Genomic DNA, 22,355 nt, shown 5'->3' with positions numbered 1-22,355 from the left:
AAGGTCCAGTAAAAATGTATCTGTCATGCAGAGGAGAATAAAAGTAAGAAGAACCCTGTACCAGCCATTTAAATATCCATGGGTTACTTTCCTTCACCTGCCCTCCCTTTCCCAATCCCCTCCACTGAAAAAAACAGGCTGAAACCAGAACTTTTATTACCTAAAGTGAAACTTTAAACCCTCCACTTCCAGCCTTATAACTATAAATACACACTTTATAATTACAACTTAAATTTAAGCTTATCTTCTGTTGCCATGTGCTTCCTGTTGAAGCAGCAAACAATCACCATTCCATGGCAAAAGATGGAATTAATTCTGGGTTTGTCCTGTGTGGGGAGAGCACAAAGTCACCGGTAGAGGGAGATAAAACTCTGGGAATTCACTCTTCTGGACAGAAATAACCAACAGAGCAAAGTGCTGAGAGGGAGTCACATCCTCGTATTTTCATCTGTTCTCTGCCCACAAGAGTAAAAACATCTGGAAGTCCCAAGAGTAAAAAGGTCAAGAATCTGCTTGAGACTGTTGAAAAGTTGGAAACACAAGGACTTGTCTGAACCACGATGTGGGAGAGACTTAAAGGAGCATGGAGTGGGGTTTATGTGGGGTTCTTGCTCACCTTTGTGGCCTCAGAATATCGGAGGAATTTCTTCACTAAGAGACACTCCAAACTTCCTCCAACACACAAATGGGCGCTGTAGGACACACTCAGATCAGAACTGCACCTCTGCCGTGGGTTTGCAGTTTGGAGCCAGGTGCATTATCAGATTACTGTGGAGTTAAATGAGGCACCAGCGCAATCCCCTGTGACAAACAGCTGTGGCCAAATGAGCTTTGTTCCTTCCTTGCATCATCCAGGCACTTGTTGGTGTCACTGAGCTCCCTTTAGGTCAGGCAAAACTCCAGCCCATGGGACAAAGCTGGTGGTGGTGCAGCAGCCTGCTGGATCCTGTTAAAATGCTGCCTGGCAGCTTTTGTGCAGGGATTTGGGGACCCTTGGAAGGTTTGCAGTGCTGTAGGTGGCTTTTGTTTAACTTAAAGGTTACTTTAGAATGAGTTTCTGGTAGATTGGTTATGGTGTGGGTTTTTTTGTTGGCTTTCTTTTCCCTCTTAAGGATGATAAATTATCAACAGAGTTCTCAAGTACTTTCCCCGGGCTGCCAAAAGGCTCAGTGTAGTAATTCCTAATAGTTAAAGGAAAAAGCTATTAAGGAGAGCTTCACTAATCCAGTTATTCTTAAACCTTGTTGTCGGGAGGTGAAAGGTCAGCAGGGAACTGAAATACCCACGAAAACTCCCTCCCCACACTTTGTTTTGGTCCCCAGTTTCTGTTGCATCTCCTCAAAATGCACAGACTTGGAGAGGGGGGAGAGACTGGGATAGCCATTTCTATTTTCCAGCTAATTATGACAGCCTAAATGACTGTAAAAGATATGAGGAGAAAATTATTTTAAAAGACATGAGGAGATGACCTGAGTTAGATTCCCCCAACTTTGGCAAAATGTTTTCCCCAGAAATGGGTGAGTTCTTGCATTGTAAATACAGTCCTGTGTCTCAAGTGCTTTGATTTACAGGATGATTTTTTTTAGTGTGGGTTTTTTCCCTTGGGGTCTAAGGCAACACAGACCTGCCTGTGTTCTGTATCCGAACTGGCCCTTCAGACAGGTCAGGGAAGTGGTTTCAGTGCCTCTGAGGCTTTGTGTGACGTGCACAGGTCGCTGTGGGCTGGGGTGACACTGCTCCTGACAGTGAGCACGTGTAATGCCTTAAGTCTTAAGGTCTATCTTAGCCAAGCCTAAAACTCAAACTATTGTTTCATGTCCTTGCTTGCTGTACTGTTGTAACTTTTCTACTTTCAGACCCTGCAGCTGCAGCTACCTCTGAGGTTTTTTGCTCTTTCTGTTTCTGAGCCTGCTTTCACAGCTTTCTGAAAGTCTTCTTACCTTTACTGTGTTTCTCACAATGCCCTCCGGTGTGACCAAGCTAGACCAATGCCCTGTCTTGTGCCAGGGGCAGGTATTTCTCAAATATACCCTCCTGGCCACAGAACAAAGACTTACTAAGAGGAAAATGCTCTTGGCATCTCTTTATTCAACCCTCACCCTCGGGTCGAGTTCGTGTCCTTCTCTAGCAAGACCAAGCCCCTGTGGAGGTTGAGCAAACCAAGGTCAGGCGTTCCCTCAGCCTCCCAAGGGCACAGCCAACTCCAGACCTGGAGATCACAGCCTTTCCACCCCAGAGCTGTGCTTAGGGTGCAGAGATCAGCTGCAGCCACGGCAGCACTGCCCGAGCACAGGAGCTCTGCTTAAACACCAGCAGAGGAGCCCGGTGGGACTCTTGATCTTCTGACATCTCCCCTCAGAGTCTCCATGAGTGTTTGTGGGTGGAAATGAGCACTTGCTGGAGCTGCCACTTGCCTGGCAGGGCTCTCCTGGCTCCGAGCCCTAAGTGTCCAGCTTGGCTCTGTGCACTGCAGGGCTCTGGGGCTGCCTGGTGTCGTTGGCCACCACCGTGGCCTCTCCAAAGGTGTCAATGCACTTCCCCACGGCCTCCAGGATGAGCTGTAGCCGCCTGTCCAGGGCCAGGAGATGGGGCTCGGTGAGCACAGGGGCCAGGGGGTCCTGCAGCAGGGATTCCCTCATCACGTCGCTGAGCCGGTACTCGGGCTCGGCCAAGAGCTGCAGGCGCAGCAACGTCGTTCTCTTTATTCTGCAAAAAAACAAATCAACAATTAATGCCTCCCAGCAAGAGCAGCTGAGCTCCTTGACAGCAGCAGGGCAGAGATGGGTGAGGAATTTAAAGAAATTAGGAACAAAAGTTCTATAATTTTAATTTTGGAAGGTAATGAATTTTTTTTTCAGAAACCTCTAGTTCTTCCTTTGTTTTCCCAGAGTCTTTGTACTGCAAATTTCTGTCAGCAGAGAGAAAAACATGACAGAAGTTCTCAGTAATGAGTGAGTCAGAGATGACCCAGTTCCCCAGGTTCCTGCAGGGTGGTGTCATCTCCCCAAGGATGACATTTATGAGACGGGAGCAGAGGGGGAGGTAAATGAAAAGACATGAATGAGAAAATATCTTCTGTCAAAACTCTGAGCAAAAAGAGGGAATATTTCCTGGAACTGATGTAACTGTGACTTTTCACCTTAGGGGGTACTGAGATTCAAATGTGATTTGCTTTGACAGAAAATGGGATGAAAAGCTGCAATCTTGGAATGCTTCTGGGCATGAAATGAAGTGTTCTGAAATCATTTGTTTAATCCTCAGCAGAAATGTGTTGACTTCAGCGTGTATAATACTAAAATAAATCAGTGGCTGTAGTTATTGCCCTTTGAATCTTGGAAACAAAGTGGTCCATATTTATGGAACCATTTGGATTCAGCCCAGTCAGATTTTTCAGGTGGAAAAAGGTGAAGTCAGATCCATTTTAGGCTGCTCAAGAATTTGTATTCTTAGGCTGTTGTTTATCCAGGGCATCCATTGGGAATGTTGATCTGGATCTCTGCAGCTCCAACAGGCCATGTGCTGTTTGGGAAAGGGTTGTGGCTGCTCCAGGTGCTGGTGACAATCACTAGGGTAGGAAAGGACCTTTAGGATCATCAAGTCCAACTGCTGTCCCAGCACCATCAAACCACGAACCCAAGTGCCACATCCACAGATCACTCAAAGAATTCCAGGGATGGTGACTCCATGATTTCCCTGGGCAGCCTGTGCCAGTGTTTTACTACCCTACTAGTATGTTTTACCACCCTTTCCAGGAAAATATTTTCCTAATATCCAGTCTAATCAGGAGTGTGTGTGGAGCAAGGTGTATTTGGGCAGTGGCACAAGGGAAGGAAGATGCTGCTGCCACAGGGCCAGGCATCACCTTCCCGCATTAATATTCCTGAAAAACCTAAAATAATCAATTGATCAAGTGTGAGGGCTGACAAGGAAGCTTTAAAGCCCAGCTGTGAGGTGCTGCTGCTGCTGCTGCTGCCAGGGGAGGCTGTGCCCAGAGCAGATGTGAACGAGCATCTGTGCGCTGTCCTTCGAGGCAGGGCCGGCCTGGGAGCTGCTGTGGGTAAACACCAGCTGTGTTTGCTCTGGTCCCAGCAGTGCTTGGAGGTGGAGAGAGGGCTGGTGTGACCCGTGAGGAGCAGCTGATGGAGTGCTGGAACAGTCACACAACAAACAAACAGAGCACAGCCAGGGCTGAGATGGAAACGCTGCCGCCAGCCCCGCTCTGCTCCCATGGGGGCTGTGACCCTGTGGCTGGGCTGGACTGCTGAACCTTTCACCCCGAGCGTTCCAGGGACTTCAGCAGCCTGACTGGGGCTGCTTCCAGGCCTGGCTGTGCCTCCAGGAGGGTTTTGATGCTTTCAGGGAAAGGACCATCTCATGGCATGGTGTATTTGTGCCACTCGTCTGGGAGAGGAGACCTGCAGGCTTCAACGTGTGGGACAGGCTGGGAGAGGCACATAAAACAGACTCAAATCTGCTGGAAGCCAGGCTTGGAGCAGGACTCAGCTGGGAATGAGGTGGATGTGTTTAACAGCCTGCTCTCAGCATCCCTGTGCTCCTGGCTGGAGGAGCTTCCCTGCTCACATGGCTCAGCTTGGTGTCGGAGCAAGGAGGAGACTTGGTGGGCTGAGTCCAGGTTGCTGGTCAGGGCAGGCTGAAATTTGTGGCCTCTGTGTGCTTACTCAAGCAAAACCTCTTCCCTTCCTTCCCAAGTGGTTTTAGGAGCTCTCCCACTCCAAATGGATCAGCTCTTGTGGGAAATGAGGGTTTGTGTGTCTTCCTCAGGCAACATAAGTTGTTTTTATGCTGTTCCTGGCCCTTGTTTGTTTATGACAAGGTGTTCAGGTCCTCTTACCACTGCCTTTTACAAGAACTAAATTAAGAGGAGTTTCTGGGAGGTGGATCTGGAAGAATAGGAATGCTGTGACCTGTGGATATTATGGTATGATGGTCAAATTAAGAGGCAGAGTTAATTTCAAACTGCACAAAATTTAAAGAGAAGGATTCCCTATGAGCCTGCAATTAGAATGAAAAGACTTGCTGAGTGCAAATAACAGTTCTTGAAATTAAAGGTGTGTGGGGAGAGTGCAGTTACCACCCCGAGGGAGAGAAGGAGCAGGTAGAGCAAGGAAAAAGGCTCCACATCTCCTGAAGACAAACCCTAGGGAACAGCAGCTGCTTCTGCCTCTTAAATTTAACTTGCAGCTGCTGGTTTATGGGAATTAATGAAGGAGGAACATAGGGTTAATTATGAGCTTCTCCTTCATGCCATGAGAAGAGGAAGCTTGATTAAATGCATCAAAGTTCCACCAGGATGTTGGATGGAGATTTCTGTGATTCCTGAGAGCACCTCGTGCTGCTGGGCTGGGAAAGGCTGTTAGAACTTTCTGGAAGGGTTTGATCCATTGGACAACATCTCCTGGTGTGCCAGTGGATATTTTTCCACTGTGATTCCCATGCTCCAGCATCCAGGGTGGGATTAGCAGGGTCCTCCTTGAGCTGCTGGAGGGAGCCAGGCCAGGGTGACCTCCCCAGTGACAGCAGGAACAGGAACTTGGACATTCCTGGCAAGGAAGCTGCAGCTGGAACTTACACACAGCACTGGGAGAGCGGGGCCAGGATGGAGATTTCATCGTGGGAATGGCGCCCAAACCTGGGGGGTGAAGCAGAGTTCAGAGCCTGCCCTCCTCCTCCTCTTCCTCACCCTCCCCACCTCCTCCCGCTGCCTCACCCTCTGGCATTGTCCAGGTGCAGGAGGAAGCCATCGTCCCCAAACTTGGTGAACATCTCGTAGTGGTGCCGGTCCATGTTCCCTGCAGAGGCCACACAGAGGGACACAGCTTGCCTTGCAGGGAATTTTATAAATTATCCCAAGATTTCTTTCAGTTCTGCATGGAGTATTTGTTTGCCATGCTGCAAGTACCCAAGGTGCTGCTTTCCCTTTGTTGGGGTGGGTCTGGGGGCTCCCCTGTGCCCCCACATTGGAGGGGCTGTGGGGAGACAGCAGCCCCTCTAAAGGGAAGGGGAAGGGAAAGGGAAAGGGTTATTTCCCTCCACCATTACCTATCAGGAAGTCGAATATGGCCATGTCCACGATGTTGAGCAGCCGGTTGCTGTTGCTGTAGGGGTAGATCTCCCTCACTGTGTTGCAGTAGAGTGGATTCACTTCCCACCTGCAGGAGATGGAGAAAAGGAGACACCCGCAGCTGCTTCTGCCATGTCCCAAAAATACCCCCAAACCCATCTTCCATGTGAAGATGTACAGGAGGAGGAAATAAATCTCCCCTTGTGCATGCAGGAGACTGGAACTGAAACACAGCCAATGCCCAGGCTTTAAGGGTTATTACACTAGTTATTACACTAATTATGGGCTCCCTGAAGCCTGGCCTGGGTTATTTCTGCAGCTCTGTCCGTGTGTCCGTGCCCTGCAGTGCAGATCCGGGGAGCAGCCTCATTTCCCCACTTACTCCTCTTTTCCGTCGAAGGAGTAGGAGCGGATCCAGGGGTTGGGGATGGAGAGCCGTGGGGCCAGGTTGAGGGAGGGCAGGAAGGCAGAGAGGGAGCCCTCCAGGAGGTGGGGGCTCCCACACACGGCGTACTCCGTCTTGCACATGTACGGGCACTTGGCGAAGAAGCAGACGTTGCTGGCTGGGGGAGAGCAGAAAACAGGGAGAAGGGGCTGTGATCTCCAGGAGGATGCTATTGTGGCAGCAAACCCCTAAACGGGGAATAATGTGCACTGACTCCATGATTGCAGAAGGCTGATCAATTGCTTTATTGCAATTGATTGCTTTATTATTTTATACTACACTATACTCCTAAGAAAAACCCATCGCCCTTTGTAGAAACCCAGAGCACTGGGAATATTCCTCTGTCTGCTCTGGGGTGCCCTGACCCCCCAGGAGAGCTCTGACTCTGACCCTCATTCATGGAGAAAGTTTCCTAGACTTCAAGATAGACTAGAACCCACAAAAGTGTGAAATAGATTATAGAGAGCAGTGTAGGTGCATCACTTGCTGAGAAATTCAGGTTTTGGGATTTTTAGTATGTTGTGGATGGAAGCAAGATGGAGGGCACAGGGTGTTGTCCTGGGTTTCTCCTTCATGCTTCTTCTTGGGTTTGGGTGGCATTTTGTAATTGGGCAGAAAAGTCCACATTGGGCTTCTTTGGGATCAATTATTGGGTTAAAAGGGGAAATAATCTAGGTGTCAGTTCTTAATTGGATAGTTTAGTCTTAAAAGACCTTGTAACAAGAGATTGTGGCCATTTTGTGCCTTCTAATGAAAAGCTGCCAGACTCATGGTTGTGAGACTGTTTTACTGATGAGAAATAATAAACACCTGAGTCTGAACAGGAGCTATTGTCTCAAGTGCCTTCAATCCACACCCAGAGAAACCAACAACTGGGACCCCCACGGCCCTTGCCAGACAGTTCAGTACAGCTTTGTAATGAACTGGTCAATCAATCAATCAATCAATCACCAGAGTCCAATTAAGAGATCCCTCTTTGGTAAACAATCTCCATAACACATTCCGCATGTGGACAACAACAGGTGCAGCAAATGAAGGTAAGAATTGTTTTAATTCTTTAATTCTTTGAGCATTCTCAGAGCCCAGGAAAATCCTGGGAAAGCCTGTGTCTCTCTCTGTTCAGTGGATATTGATTCCCACAGGGTGCAAGGTGGCCTGGGCTCAGCCTTTCCCTCTCGTTGTAGTGGGTCTCTGGTTGGGTAAGAAGTTACAGAGACTCCGTGTACTACAGAAGGCTGATGATCTTTCTTTATTAAGAAACCATTGATTTTATAGACTAGTTTGCTACAGGTGTGTTTGATTGGTCCTTTACTTAAAACACCATCAGCACTGGCTAATTAAGAAACCACCCTTTGGTAAACAAATCTCTGTAGCACATTCTACATGTTCACAACACCAGGTGCAGCAAGTGAAGATAAGAATTGTTTCTTATTCTTTTCTCTGATCTTCTCACAGCCTTCCCCAGGACGATGCCTGGCAAAGTTGTGTTTCTCTCTGTGCCCAGAGAGCTGCTGCCACATTTCCCCACTGTGGGACAGTGATTATTTCTTGTGGCAGGGATGGAGTGAGGGGCAGCAGATGGGAAGAGGCCCAAGGGGCTGCAAATGAGTGCAGAGCAATTTAGTACCCCCTGTTTGATGGCTGTTTCATGGAAACACTCTGGGGAATCCAAGGAAAAACAAGGTAAACCCCAAAGCATCCATGCCATGGATGTCAAGCTTCCAAATCATAGATTTGGGTCCTTTGCTAAGGGAATGGTGAAGTAAAAAAGCCCAAATGAGTAGATCTGGTAGATGATTCCAGCTGGAGGGAACCTCTGCTGTAACAATGTCTTTGTGCACATTTAACCCAAGAATTTCATTTCTGCACCACAGCACGAGTCCTGCAGGCCCTTTTCCTGCAGCCCTGCTCTTCCTCCCACCACGGAGCACCTCAGGTTTGGGTTAGGTGTGAAGGAACCTTAAAGACAATTGGGACCACGATTTGCCTCATGCCCACCTGGTGACACGAAGAAGACGCTCTGCAGGACCTCGTTCTTGGTGACCTCCAGGATCTCCTTGGTGACATTGATCAGCCTCCCCACCGTGGGTGGCACCCTCCTGAAATCCAGGATCCTGCACAGAGGGACAGGTGCTGGTGCCAAGGGATGCTGCTGCACCCAGGGGTGGCAGGTGCTGCCCCTGCCCCTTCCAGCAGTGAACCAGGAGCCTTTGGATCGCTGCAGCCAGACTCTTTCCAGCAAAAACCCCTCTGGGCCAAAATACAACTCTGTTTCAGTTTTGGTATTTTAATAGCTGCTGCCTGGAACAATCTGGATGTTCTCCAGCATTCCTGTCTCTCTCCCTCACACTGCCTTGGTTTCTCCCACCCTTTGCACACAAACAGGGTCCTCCAAGGGCCAGAGCAGCCCTTCAGACCCTTCTACAATGTTGGTTTGGCACGGAGCAAAGATGTTGATCCTGGTACAACATGGCTGAGGAGGCATCCCCTCCTCCAGAGGCACTCATGCCCAGCTAATTCCTCAAAAATACTCTTAAAAACCTCAGGGCCTGGGGCAGGAAAGCATTCCTGGCAGTCAGTGGGAATGCTGCTGATTGCTGAGTCAGTAACACGGGGAGAACTGGCTAATGCTCTGCTTGGCTCCTTGGGTAATGCCCCCTGCTCCTGGGATTTGGGCACAGAACAGGATTTAGCCTGCTACTTATTGAGCAATGTTGAGAGAGAAAAAAATATTTGCTTTTATCCAGCATCTTTCAGCTCTAAAAACCACAAAGCACTTCACAAAAGCAGTCTGGCCTCATTTTTGTGGCAGTGGAGCTGCAGGGGCGAGGTGGTGGTGGCTGAGTCAAGCAGAGTCTCTGTGAGGCTGTTGGGGCAGAACTGGGAAGGGAATTCAGCTCCCTTTGTTCCCTTTCTCAGAGTCTGAGCTACAGGACTTAATTGAGTCCTGCTTATCCCATGGAAACTGGAGATCGACACCCACCCTGACCATCAGAGATCACCTTCCTCTGGTGTTCAGAGGAGAGAAAGTCTGCTGCCCTCATCTTCTGAGAAGAGTATTTTTGATTTTATTAAACACACACCCTGCTGGGAAGAGGTGCCAGGTTAATTGCTCATTTTCTCAGGGCTTAAAACTGCATTGCTGCAGTTTATCAACCCAAAGCACACCTTGACTGCTGATGGAGTGTGTGCCTCCCTCACCAGCAGGGCACCCAGAGCTCAGACTGGCACCTGGATGCAGGGGAGGGACAATGTGTGACAGCCAGGTGAGAATCTGACCTGTTCCAGCCCGGACTGCTGGAACAGGTCAGATTCATGCAGTGAACCCATTTCATGCAGTGGCCAAGGCAAAGCTGACTCTGGGGTGTCAGATGAGAGCCAGGAGGATCCCTTTCCCTTTCCCTTCCTTGTCCCCTTTCTTTTCCCCCTTTCTTTTCCCCTGTTTTTTCCCCTTTTCCCCTGAGCCCTGCAGGCTTTTTCTGGTGGCCAGAGCAGAGCAGCAGGAGGCAGCCCAGGCTGGGCCAGCCCTACCTGTCCAGGTGGAAGGCGGCGATCTCGGCGTTGTGCCGCTGGAAGTCCACGAAGTAGAAGAAATTCTCAGGAGTCTCCTCCTCACGTTTCTGCCTGGGAGAAAGCAGGGGGTAAGCCTAACCGAGCTGCTGGGCAGCCTGGACACTGAGTGGTGGCACAAGGACAGCTGGTGGGCTCAGGGACAGGGTCAGAGCCCAAGGGCTCAGTGCCCAGCTGGAGCCATCACCCGCCGTGCCAGGGAGCAGCACTGCACCCTGGTGCTGCCAGGGGGCTGGGGGAGGCAGAGGAGCTGACTGGGGCTTTAAATCTGCTTCAGCAAGAGCTTAGACCCCCTTAGGACAAAGTTTCACATGGTGTTTGTCACATCCCCCCGGAGACAGAGGAGGGCTCAGGTCTGATGCTCTCCTATCCCTGAGGTGGGAGCTCCATTTAATTCCATTTTCTGGCGGTCACACAGTGGGAAATGGGGTGTGAGCTCCTGGGAAAGGGGGGTGTTAACTCCTGGAAATGGGGTGTGAACTCCTGGGAAAGGGGGTAGGACACAGGAAAGCCCTCCTGGCTCAGCAGGCCATGGATGCTTTCCTTCCCCTCCAGGAGCTGGTGGACACTGGGCAGAGATGGATGGAAACCCAGGGGAGAGGAGCTGGCTGCCCTCTGGGTGAGGATTTATTATGCCAGCCCACGTGCTGCCAGCTGCTCTGGCACACATGGACAGTAAAGTGAGAGGGAATAGATGTGAAGAGTCCCAAGGGGCTGCAAATATGAACAGAAGCAATTTAACTCCCCTGTTTGATGGCTGTTTCTTGGAAACACTCTGGGGAATCCAAGGAACACCAACATAAACCCCAAAATCTGCTGGGGAAGAGCAGTCCCTCATGGCAAAGATCTCAGGAGAACAAGTGTCCCAGAGTCCTTCTCCACCTGGCACCCATGAACTGAGAAATTTCCAACATCAACAGCGGTGTGGGAACACTGCTGTTTATCCACGTGTGCTCCTGGGTGGTGTGAGCAGCCAAGAATAAGGAAAAATAATGGAACCTTTTCAGCTGCCCAAGTAGGGAGGGCAGGACAGGGAAGGTGTGGCTGGGACCTTCCCATGCCAAGGAACTGCAGGGGCTCAGGGGGGCTCTGCTGGCCTTACCTCATGGGCTTGAACATGGCTTTCCCAAAATCCTGGAACCTGAGGACCAGCTTCAGGTGCACACCGCTGGGCTTCACCACTTGGGGAGGAAAGGGGATGTTAGCTCCTGGAAATGGGGGGGATAACTGCTGGAAATGGGGTGTTAACTCCTGGGAAATGGACGGGGGGTTAACTGCTGGGAAATGGAGTGAATAACCCCTGGAAATGGGGTGATAACTCCTCGAAATGGGGTGATAACTGCCTGGAAAGAGAATGTTAACTCCTGGGAAAGGGGGTGTTAACTACTGGGATGTTTACTCCTGGAAATGGGATGTTAACTGCTGAGAAATGGGTGTTAACTCCTGGGAAAGGGGATGATAACTGCCTGGAAAGGAGATGTTAACTCCTGGGAAAGGGGGTGTTAACTGCCTGGAAATGGGGTGTTAACTCCTGGAAACACCCCAGTTACACACCCCATCACAACCCGGCTTTCCAGCCCCATGAGTGCATCCCATTACTCCATCCAGCTACACCCCTCTCTCTCTTCCCATTTATTTTCCTCTCCCCCTTGTGCCATAGAGCAGATTTCCCTTCAGCCCCTCTGTTACATCCCCCTGGGGACCTTCTCCTCCCTTCCCAGCAGAAACCAGTGCTGTACTGGTGTCCTGACTCCCACACTGAACAGGCTGCTCATGGCAGTGGTGGCATTACCACTCCTGGGTGTTAAAAAAAGCGTGGACGTGGCCCTTGGGTTGGACTCCCTCATTTTACAGGAATAATTTACAGGAGTAAGTGCAGGCTCTATGATCCCAGCCTCTGCTGGGTTAATGGGAGGGAGCAGAGCCTGGCTTGGCATTTCCCTGGCCGAGCTGAGGACGGAGCAGCTGGGGATGGCACGTGGGGACCCGAGTGCCACACTCACCCTGGCTGCAGTCACAGGCTCCCAGCAGTGCCTTCTCATCCTGGCTGTAGTCTGCAAGGGCAGGAGGAGCAGTGAGACCCCAGGGCAGCATTCACAGGCATCCCCAACAAGGGGACAGAAATGTTGCATCTGACTCCATCTTATCAGAAGGCTAATTAAGGCCTTTATTATACTCTATTATTCTATATTACACTACGTTACATTACATCTAAATTGAATCTGCCAAGCACTCAACTCTGCACACAACTGCACTGATCTCGTGACTGTCTGTCACTGTGATATTTTATGAAAATCCCTTTGCCAGGATTTTTCTCCTGAGAAGCTGAGAAGCCTCAGAAAAGAAATGTAAACAATAACTATCTGATGGCTCTGAGGAGTCACGGGTTTTATTATTCATTCCTTTTCTTTCCTAGCCTTCTGATGTCTCCTTTCTCTTTTTTTAGTATAACATTTTTAATATAATATAATTATATATTTAATATAATATAATATAATATAATATAATAAATCAGCCTTCTAAGAAATATGGAGTCAGTTTCATCTCTTCCCTTGTCCTGGTACCCACAAACCCAATGACAATTGTCAGCTGACAGTCCTGAAACACACTTGGCCCTGACAGGCCAAGGAAGCAAAACACCATTATTTTGGGTCAACAATCTCCATATTGCATTCTATTTTTGCACAAACACAGACACAGCAAATGAGATAAGAATTGTTTTTCCTTTCTCTGAGGTTCAGAGAATGTGAATCTCAGAAATATTCTTGGGAAGGATCGCGCCTTGCTTTTCTCTGTGAAGAGAGATGTGGGGCTGCACGCCAGGCTCCATCTCTTGCTGCTGACCCCCTGGCAGGCTCCAAGGAGCTGTGAAAAACGCCAGTCACTTGTTTTTAAGATTTTAAGAGTTTCATAGGAATAAAATGGTTATAAAAATAGTAATATAATTCTGAGGAGTCACGGGTTTTATTATTCATTCCTTTTCTTTCCTAGCCTTCTGATGTCTCCTTTCTCTTTTTTTAGTATAACATTTTTAATATAATATAATTATATATTTAATATAATATTTATTATAATATATAATAATATTTATATTTAATATAATATAATATAATATAATAAATCAGCCTTCTAAGAAATATGGAGTCAGATTCATCTCTTCCCTTGTCCTGGTACCCACAAACCCAATGACAATTGTCAGCTGACAGTCCTGAAACACACTTGGCCCTGACAGGCCAAGGAAGCAAAACACCATTATTTTGGGTCAACAATCTCCATATTGCATTCTATTTTTGCACAAACACAGACACAGCAAATGAGATAAGAATTGTTTTTCCTTTCTCTGAGGTTCAGAGAATGTGAATCTCAGAAATATTCTTGGGAAGGATCGCGCCTTGCTTTTCTCTGTGAAGAGAGATGTGGGGCTGCACGCCAGGCTCCATCTCTTGCTGCTGACCCCCTGGCAGGCTCCAAGGAGCTGTGAAAAACGCCAGTCACTTGTTTTTAAGATTTTAAGAGTTTCATAGGAATAAAATGGTTATAAAAATAGTAATATAATTAGAGTAATAAAAATTTCAACAATTGGGATTAGGACAATACAAGACAATAAAAACAAAGGGTTATGGATGGTCCAGGTACCTCTTTCTGGGCAAAATAAGCTCAAAAAAGGACATGAGGATTAACCCTTAAAAGCAATAGCCTGTTGCACATTCATACACCTCATACATGATGCATAAATTCCATTCAAACAAAGGATTCTGTGGTCAGCATCAGCTTCTTCCTCTTAATCCTAACAGCATCTTCATGGCTGAGCAAGGTGGGAAGAAGTTTGTTTCTTTTGCTAAAAGAGCAATAAATTCTCTTTCTCTGAAAGATTTAGGTCTCCTGTGACTGCTGCCTGGTGCGAGTACCTCATTCCTTTCTTAATAAAAACCATCCCACATACACAGCTCCTATTTTAACATTATATTATAACATAAAACACCACTTGAGGAAATTAATAACACATAACTCCCTAACACGCCACACACAATATTCCTTTTAACATTCGCGGAAAGCCCATCACAAACCAGGCATTTTTCACAGCGGCGGTGCCCCAGCCCCGGCCGGCGGGCGCTCACCGGCGCTGACGGTGGGCAGCTCCCGCAGGTCGCGGAGCAGCGTGCCGACGGCGGCGCTGGAGCGCGGGTAGAGCCCGTCCCGGCTGATGCCCAGCTGGAAGCGCAGCCAGCCGGCCTCGGGCCGCAGCGGCAGCGGCAGCGCCGGGGAGGTAGAATTCAGCTCCTGCCGGTACCGCTTGTGTCTCCTGCAACAGAGGCGTCCTGCCGTCAGCATGGGGAAAAGCTCCTCCTCCGAGGCTGGAGGGCGCCCGGAGCAGAGCACGGGTGGGTACGGGGAAACTGAGGCAGGGGACGGTCAGAGTCTCTGGCTGTGGTCTTTGGCAGGGTCCCCAGGACAAGGGAAGGGAGGAAGCTGACTCCATGTTCTTAGAAGGCTGAATATAAAATATAATATATCACATATAATATAATATTATATTATATAATGTTATGTTATATTATATTATATATTACATTCTATTCTATACTATATACTATATACTACATAATATACTATTTATTATATAATATATGATATAGTATGTTAAATTCTATCACATAATATCATATAATATCATATATTATATCACATAATTTAATATATTAGATATTATTGTAATATAATATAATATAATATAATATAATATAATATAATATAATATAATATAATATAATATATAGTATTATCATATATCATATCATAGAATGCTATGCTAAAACTATACTGAAGAAAAAGAAAAGATACATCAGAAGGCTTAACAAGAATGATAATGAAAACTCGCGACTGACTCCTCAGAGTCTGACAAAGCTGGCTGTGATTGGTCATTAAGTAAAAACAATTCACATGTTGGAAAACAATCTCCAAATCACATTCCAAAGCAGCAAAACACAGGAGAAACTGAGGCTTCTCAGCTGGACAAGGGGATTTTTCCAGGAAACATCACGGTGACATCTGACCGTCTCGGAGAGAGTTTTTTCCCTGAAGTTGAAGGAAAAAAAAATCACTAAAAGCTACAAATTGCCTCTGTGACCAAATTCACAGTGAGCAGGGATGCTATGAGGTCACGTGGCAGCATCCTGCCCATGATCTCTAAAAATCAAGGTTCGACCCCACCCTTTTTTGGCAGGTGGAGCTGAAGGAGCTTCTCAAGTTCAGTAATAACCCAAAAGCATCTCCCCTCTCGATCAGCATTTCCCTCAACCTCGAGACCAGTGGATGCAACAGCCTGGTCAGAGAGTGAGCAAACAGGCTTCATTTTCTCACAGTGGATTTGTGAGACTTTTTTTGGGAGTTGTAGAAAAACGATGATAACTTGTTAGTACAACCTGCAGGTGGTGTTTTCCTACTCTGTTTTTCTGTTCTTCTCAGGGACTTTTAGTGAGAAAGATGTTTTTGTTAGTTAGCCAATCAAGTAGAATGTGTCGAATCTGTCTATAAAAAAGAGGATTTTTTGTATTAAACACTCTTCTCCTGCAAACCAGCCTTTGAGTGAATCTGTGTCATTTTTTGCTCAAGGGTGGCAGAGACCTCCAAGGCTGGGGCTGTGGAACTGAAAGGTCACTTATTGCAGCCAGCAGAGCACTGAGCTTTGGTTTCTCATTAACATTGTCCAGCCCATGTACGGAGCAGCCAGTCCTGATAAAGGGAAAATGAAGTTCAGTTTGCACTGAAAGTGCCAGGATCCATCCAGGAAAGCAAACAGGAGCTGGTGGCTGATAAGGAGTAGGACATTAACCAAGGCTGGCATGGAGGGGCTGGACAGGGGGATGTGCCACCTGCCCGGCCAGACCCCATCCAGAGCCTGAGCAGCAAGGTCTGACCATGCCCTGAGGCATTTATCAGCCCAGGAATGGCACTGGGGGCTGGAAAGGGCTCCTGACTGCTGGGGGTTTCTTTATTTCCCTGCCCAGCCCAGCAGCTGGGGTTTGGTTGGGGTTTTTCCATCACCCTTCTCCATCCAGCAGGCTGAGCAGTGTGATTAATCTGGCTGTGAGCAGGGCTTGAACCTTCCCAGAGCTGTTCCAGTGGTGTAGGAAATGAATTTGTAGAAAATTCTTAAAGTTTGATAGAAGGTTTACATATGTGTATGTAAACCTTGAGATAAGAAATGTTGACTTAGAAATATTATGGAATAAGACAGACATTATTGAGAGAAAAAATTGAGATAAAAAGAAGTTTTAAAGGATAGCCTTGCAAATAAAAGCAGATAGTTTAGAAAAATAGAAGTATGAAATATACATGGTAGTAAGACTTCTGAGGAGTAATTTTAGATGATTAGCTTTAAGACATTTATAACAGTGTATCAATACTATCCTTTGAAACTTGTTTTTACTTCTATTTTTCTCTCAATAATGTCTTATTCCACAGTATTTCTAAGCCCGCATTTCTTATCTCAAGGTTTACATACAGACACATACTTTGAGCTAAAAGAAGTTTTAAAGGACAGCCTTGCAAATAAAAGTAGATAGTTTAGAAAAATAGAAGTATGAAATATACATTGTAGTAAGACTTCTGAGGAGTAATTTTAGATGATTAGCTTTAAGACATTTATAACAGTGTATCAATACTATCCTTTGAAACTTGTTTTTACTTCTATTTTTCTCTCAATAATGTCTTATTCCACAGTATTTCTAAGCCCGCATTTCTTATCTCAAGGTTTACATACAGACACATACTACGTGAGCCTTCTGTCAGGCTTTGAGAATTTCCCACAAATCCATTTCCTACACAGTGGTATCCTGGGAAACCTCTAGGAGCTGGAGAGACAGGCTGGATGCGCAGCTCGTGGGAGCCTGTTCCCTCTCCCAGTCTGTTTGTCTTTCCATTGGACTGGGCCAGCCACAGCAAGAAATCCACGTGTGCATGGTCAGAGGGAGCTGGAGCACCTCCCTCCCTGACCAGCCCTTTGCTCAGGAGGCAGAAAATTCCCTGTGCACATGGAAATGGCCCTGGAGTGCCATTAGCTCCAGCAGAAGTGCCTTGACCCCCAGCCTGCTGCCCTTCCTGTGGATAAGTGAGGCACAATCTCAATGAGGCATTAATAAGGCCTTAATTAATAAATGAGGTATTAACCCTGCCACAGCCAGGGACGATAAACCGCAGTGCCATGGACAGGAATGACTCAGCGTTTTTCCCTAGGGAAGCTGCCCAAATATTTTACCATATTTGCTCTCCTGCCTGCCATACACACAGGCTGTTCCCCCAGGGTGAGCAAGAGATTACTGAGGGGGAAAAAAATGCAGTGGTTATGCAAGGAGAGGCAGATCCCAGCCCTGCATCCACATGGTCCCTGCCCAGGCTGAGCCAGTCCCTTCCCAGCCTTTCAACCCAAAATACAGCTCTCTCTGCCTCCCTGCTTCCTTCAGGATTCCTGAAATATTTCCCTGGAAAAAAACAGATCTCTGCAAAGGGCATAATGATATAAAAACAGGGTTCATTTCTACCTGCTATAAATAGCCCTGGGGTTGCCCTGCCTTTCAGCTCTCTGCTGGGCTGGGAGGGAGGCACAGCATGGGGTGACACTGCTCAGGCCACCACCATCCTGAGTTTGGGGTTTTGAAGCTGCTCCTTCAAGGATAAAAATAAGCTCTGGAGTTTCTAAGGGATTTTTTTTTTGTTTGTTTGTTTTGAAGAGGTGTGGATGTTTTGTTGTTTTTCTGTTTCCTTCCTGCATCCCCATCAGTCTCCCCAGCTGGTTCTGCATCCTGCAGTCAAGCTGCTGGTCCTGACTGAGGTGCTGGAGCAGACAGGGCTGGGCAGCAGCTGGTTTGGAGGGAGCACCGTGGAGGAGGACACGCTCTGGCCATGGGTGTCCCAACAGGACGTGTCCTGGGGCTGCTCCAGCTGGCAGAGCCCCTGTCCAGCTGATGTCCATCTGGCTGCAGAAATGAAGGCAGACACACTGTGCTGGAGGAACAGGGTTAAACTGCAGCTTGTCCTACTCAGGGGAGCATCCTGCTGCTCCCAAAGCTGCTCTGCCAACACTCACATCCACAGGTGATGGAGAAATGTGCTGTCATCCTGCCATGCTGAGGAGAGGATGCCCCTGGACACTCAGGCCTGAGTCTCTGCTGCCTGGCTGTGCATGGGGAGCTGCTGTGGCTGGCTCTGCATGGGGAGCTGCTGTGGACTTTTTGCTCTTCAGTCCTCAGCAGCAGCAGGCAGCAGCTTGGTTGAACCCATGCAGCGGGAGAGAGCCATGGATTCCTGAGTCCCACAAGGACCCTGCCCTGGCCACATCAGACAGGACACGGGCTCTGCAGTGCTCCTGGTGAGGCAGAAATTCCTCTGTGCCCACAGCAAATTAACAATCTTATAAAATCCATCGGCTCTGGCGAGTGCCACCTGATTACTCGTTCAATTTGCAGCAGTGATGGTTGTTGTGTTTCTGCAGGAGCAGTTGTGTCACCTCAGCCTGTGCTCTCTGGAGGTTTCACCCATTTATGAGCATCATATATTTTATTTCAGAGTGACGGAGGAATAATCAATACTCTGCTTTCTTCCCTTCCTGGAGGTGCAAAGTGAAGTCAATCAAGGACAAATGGCATCACCACGTTCCTCCCAGGCACACCACAGCCAAACCTTGGGGTAGGAGGCAAAATGCAGCCACGGCTGCAGCACAAATTCCATCTTTTAACAGTGTGGTGAATAAAACTGAGGAGTGCAGACTTCTCACTGTCCTGCAAGAGAGGCTGCAGCAAGTGCTCAGGGCCTCTGATGGTGCCATCAAGCCATGAGCTGCTTTGGTTTAAATCTCCAATTCCCACTGGGATTTTGCTTGGGAAACATCCACCTTGGTACCCAGATCCTGATGTCTTCAGCAGGCAGTGCTCAGCTCTGAGAAGATGCACCCAAGGTGGGTCTGTGGCACAGCCAGGGGTACTCAAACCCAGCAGCCACGGATCTCGAGTGCTGTGACAAAGGATTCAACAGGATCCAGAGTGACTGGAGACAGGGAAGAGCCTGGCAGGGGTGGCCCTGGCTGAGCCCCAGGGTGGTTCCGGACCCTGGTGCTGCTCAGGCCATGAAGATCATCCTCTGCTCCTTCCATTGTCGCTTCCTATCATCTCCTCCAGTAAACCTCACGTGGAACCAGCACTGGGTGAGTTCCACAGGAACAGGAGGAACAGGCATGGAAGTGGAAAGAGCAGGAGCTTGGAATCCTGCCTGTGCAGCTCAGCAACCACCACAGAGGGAATGGGAGGGGTGGGGGCTGCTCCCATGCTGGAAACCAAAGCTGGGCAGCGGGGAAGTGCCAGGACAGGGGACCCTGGGTGTGCCCAGGACATGCTGTCATCCCCTTGCAGGTGTCCTGTCCCACAGAGGGGACAGTGGGTGAGGTGATGCCGTGAGCTCAGCACGCTGGGAGCTATGTGCTCTGCTGTATCTGAATTTGTGTATGAATGGAGAAGTTCTGGGGGTGCAGGGAGCAGCTGTGGGGTGCTGTATGCTCATAGAAGGGGGGTTAGATCAAGGATTCAGGGTGCAGGTAATCAGTGCTTGGAGCTGGCACTGAGGGTCACTGTCCCCCCCAGGGCAGTGACCACAGGGCAGGGACAGTCCCACCCCAGAAGCAGGGGATGAGGGAGTTTCCTCCTTGCTGGGCTGGGAGAGGCAGCAGGAAGAGAGCTCTGAGCTGGGGGTCCCTTTCTCTGGGGCTCTGCCAGTGGAGCAGGGTGGGAGACACCCCAGGAAGGAGCATCCCAGCAGAGCCCCTCAGCCCTGCCCATGGGGGCACAGAGCCAGAATGGGGGGGCAAGCTGGACTGGGGGTGCCAGGGGACACCCAAGGGACAGAGGTGCCCAGGAGAGCTGCCCAGAAAGGGAGGGGTACCTGAGAGGGGGTGTCCGGACAGAGGGTGCCAGGGGGTGCCCATACAGGGAGTGCCTGGGCAGACTGCGCCCAGGGAATGCCAGGGCAGGGGTACCCGTGCAGGAGGTGCCCAGAAAGGGGGTGCCCAGGGGATGCAGGAGGTGCACTCACAGAGGGAGCCTGGGAACGGGGTGCTTTTGGGTGATTTTTTGGGCATGGGGGGCCCAAAAAAGGGGTGCCCAGGTGATGCCAGGGAACGGCATCATGGGGTGACCATGCAGAGGGTGCCCAGGAGATGCCAGAGAAATGTGTCCCCATGCAAGGGGCATGCAGGAAACCCAGAAAACCCAGGAAAGGGGTGTCCAGGAGATATCCGGGAAAGGGGTGCCCATGCAGGGGTGCTCAGAAGACACCCAGGAAGGGGGTGGCAGGAGATGCCAGTGCAGTGGGTACTCAAGAATGGGGTGCCCAGGAGATGCCCAGGAAACGAGGGATCATGCAAGGGGTGCCCGGTAGGAGGGTGACCAGAATCTCCCCACACATGGATCGTCCGGGAAGGGAGCGCCCAGGAAAAGAGTAGCCAGGGGATATTCGGGAAGGGGGTGCTGGGGAAGGAGGTGCTCAGGAGATGTCCGGGAAGGGAAGGGAGTACCAGCAGACGCCGGTGTATGTGGTGCTAAAGAAAGGGATGCCCAGGAAATAGCCAGGAAAGGGGTGCTGGGGAAGGAGGTGAGCAGGAGATGCCCAGGAAGGGAGTGCTGGGGAAGGAGGCACACAGGAGAAGCCCAGGAAGGGGGTGCTGGGGAAGGAGGCACGCAGGAGAAGCCCAGGAAGGGGGTGCCGGGGAAGGAGGTGCCCAGGAGAAGCCCAGGAAGGGGGTGCCCAGGAGAAGCCCAGGAAGGGGGTGTCCTGCGCGGTGCCCAGGAGCCAGCCCCGCGGGGGCCGCGCGGTGCCGGGCGCGGGGTGCCGCGGCCGCGGGACGCACCTGTTCCAGCGAGCCGCCTTCCGCCGGTAGTAGCGCAGGGCTTCGCGGGCGCCCAGCAGCGGCTCGGCGGACACAGGAGAAGCCCAGGAAGGGGGTGCTGGGGAAGGAGGCACGCAGGAGAAGCCCAGGAAGGGGGTGCCGGGGAAGGAGGTGCCCAGGAGAAGCCCAGGAAGGGGGTGCCCAGGAGAAGCCCAGGAAGGGGGTGTCCTGCGCGGTGCCCAGGAGCCAGCCCCGCGGGGGCCGCGCGGTGCCGGGCGCGGGGTGCCGCGGCCGCGGGACGCACCTGTTCCAGCGAGCCGCCTTCCGCCGGTAGTAGCGCAGGGCTTCGCGGGCGCCCAGCAGCGGCTCGGCGGGGCCCGGCGGGGCGGCGCGGTACAGCGGGTGGGCGAAGAGGCGGCGCAGCGCGGGGGCGGCGCGGGGGGCGCGGGAGAGCGGCGGGGGGGGGGNGGCGCGGGGCAGGGGCAGCCCGGGGAGACCCTGCCCAGCTCCCGACGCGCCCGCGGCCAGAGGTGGAAGTAGAGGTCGGCGGCCAGCAGCGCCCCGAGCAGCAGCAGCACGGCCGGGCGGTCCCGCCGCGGGCCCGGCATGGCCGGTGACAGGGACGGGGACGGGGACAGCGCCGGCGGCCGCTCCCGGGGCGGGCAGGGCGCACGGGGGAGCTCGAGCGGCGGAGCCGGGGGGTGCGGGCACCTCGGGGCGGGGACCGGGCAGGGCGCTCGGGGCCCGGCGCGGGGGAGCGGGGGGGGGGGCACGGGGAGCCTCCCCCGGACACGGGCCCGGCGCCGGTGCCGGAGGGGACGGAGCCGAGCGGCCCCGGGCTCTGCCGCCCGCCCCCCAGCGCCGCCCGCTCGCCCGGCGCGGCCCCGCGCAGGTGGCGGGTCCCCCGCCCGCCCTCGCCGGCTCCTTCGGGGGCTACGTCCCCGCTCCCAAAGGCGGAAAGTCGGTGCGGAGAGAGCTCTGGCAGCCGCTGGAGGGTGCTGGGTGTTGCTGCGGTGCCGGGGGCTGTGTGGGAACGGGGAGGGGGTGCTCGAACCCCTCTGGTGTCTGCGGGCAGGACCCGGTGGGCTCTGTCCGCCCACAGCTGGGATTGCGGCCCCTCCTGGGGCTGGCAGATGGTTCAGAGGCCGCTTTTATTTTCTTAATTCCTAAAAAAAAACCCCTGCAGTTGAGGGAACTGCTCCCTGCAGTTCGCTGGCCCGTGGGGATGAGCTCGGGCTGGGAGCATCCTGCGGGATGGAGAGCCCGGCTGCAGCCCAGGCAGGGACAGGCTGGAGGGAGCGGCCAGGGGAGGGGAGGGGGGGGAAACTGGCGGAGCGTGACCAGACTGGGCTGGCTCCGGCCCTGTGCTGAAGGGAGAACGGAAA

The 22,355-nt window shown here is 51.0% G+C and overlaps 1 protein-coding gene across 1 annotated transcript; it reads right to left on the bottom strand.

Moving 5' to 3' along the window:
* Positions 1-1,972: 1,972 nt before the first annotated feature.
* On the bottom strand, positions 1,973-21,624 carry FAM20A (FAM20A golgi associated secretory pathway pseudokinase). The gene is given in 12 exon segments (XM_041485858.1): positions 1,973-2,706; positions 5,591-5,650; positions 5,729-5,810; positions 6,061-6,170; positions 6,465-6,645; positions 8,526-8,641; positions 10,059-10,151; positions 11,200-11,278; positions 12,101-12,151; positions 14,216-14,400; positions 21,275-21,395; positions 21,398-21,624. Coding segments are annotated over 12 exon segments (1,524 nt in total). The 5' UTR covers positions 21,579-21,624; the 3' UTR covers positions 1,973-2,441.
* Positions 21,625-22,355: the final 731 nt, after the last annotated feature.

This window comes from Pyrgilauda ruficollis, unplaced genomic scaffold (genome assembly GCF_017590135.1).
Source record: "Pyrgilauda ruficollis isolate IOZ18807 unplaced genomic scaffold, ASM1759013v1 scaffold72, whole genome shotgun sequence".
NCBI classification, from domain to species: domain Eukaryota; kingdom Metazoa; phylum Chordata; class Aves; order Passeriformes; family Passeridae; genus Pyrgilauda; species Pyrgilauda ruficollis.
Note: the sequence above shows the minus strand (reverse complement) of the source record. Positions and strands in the feature narration are given on the sequence as shown.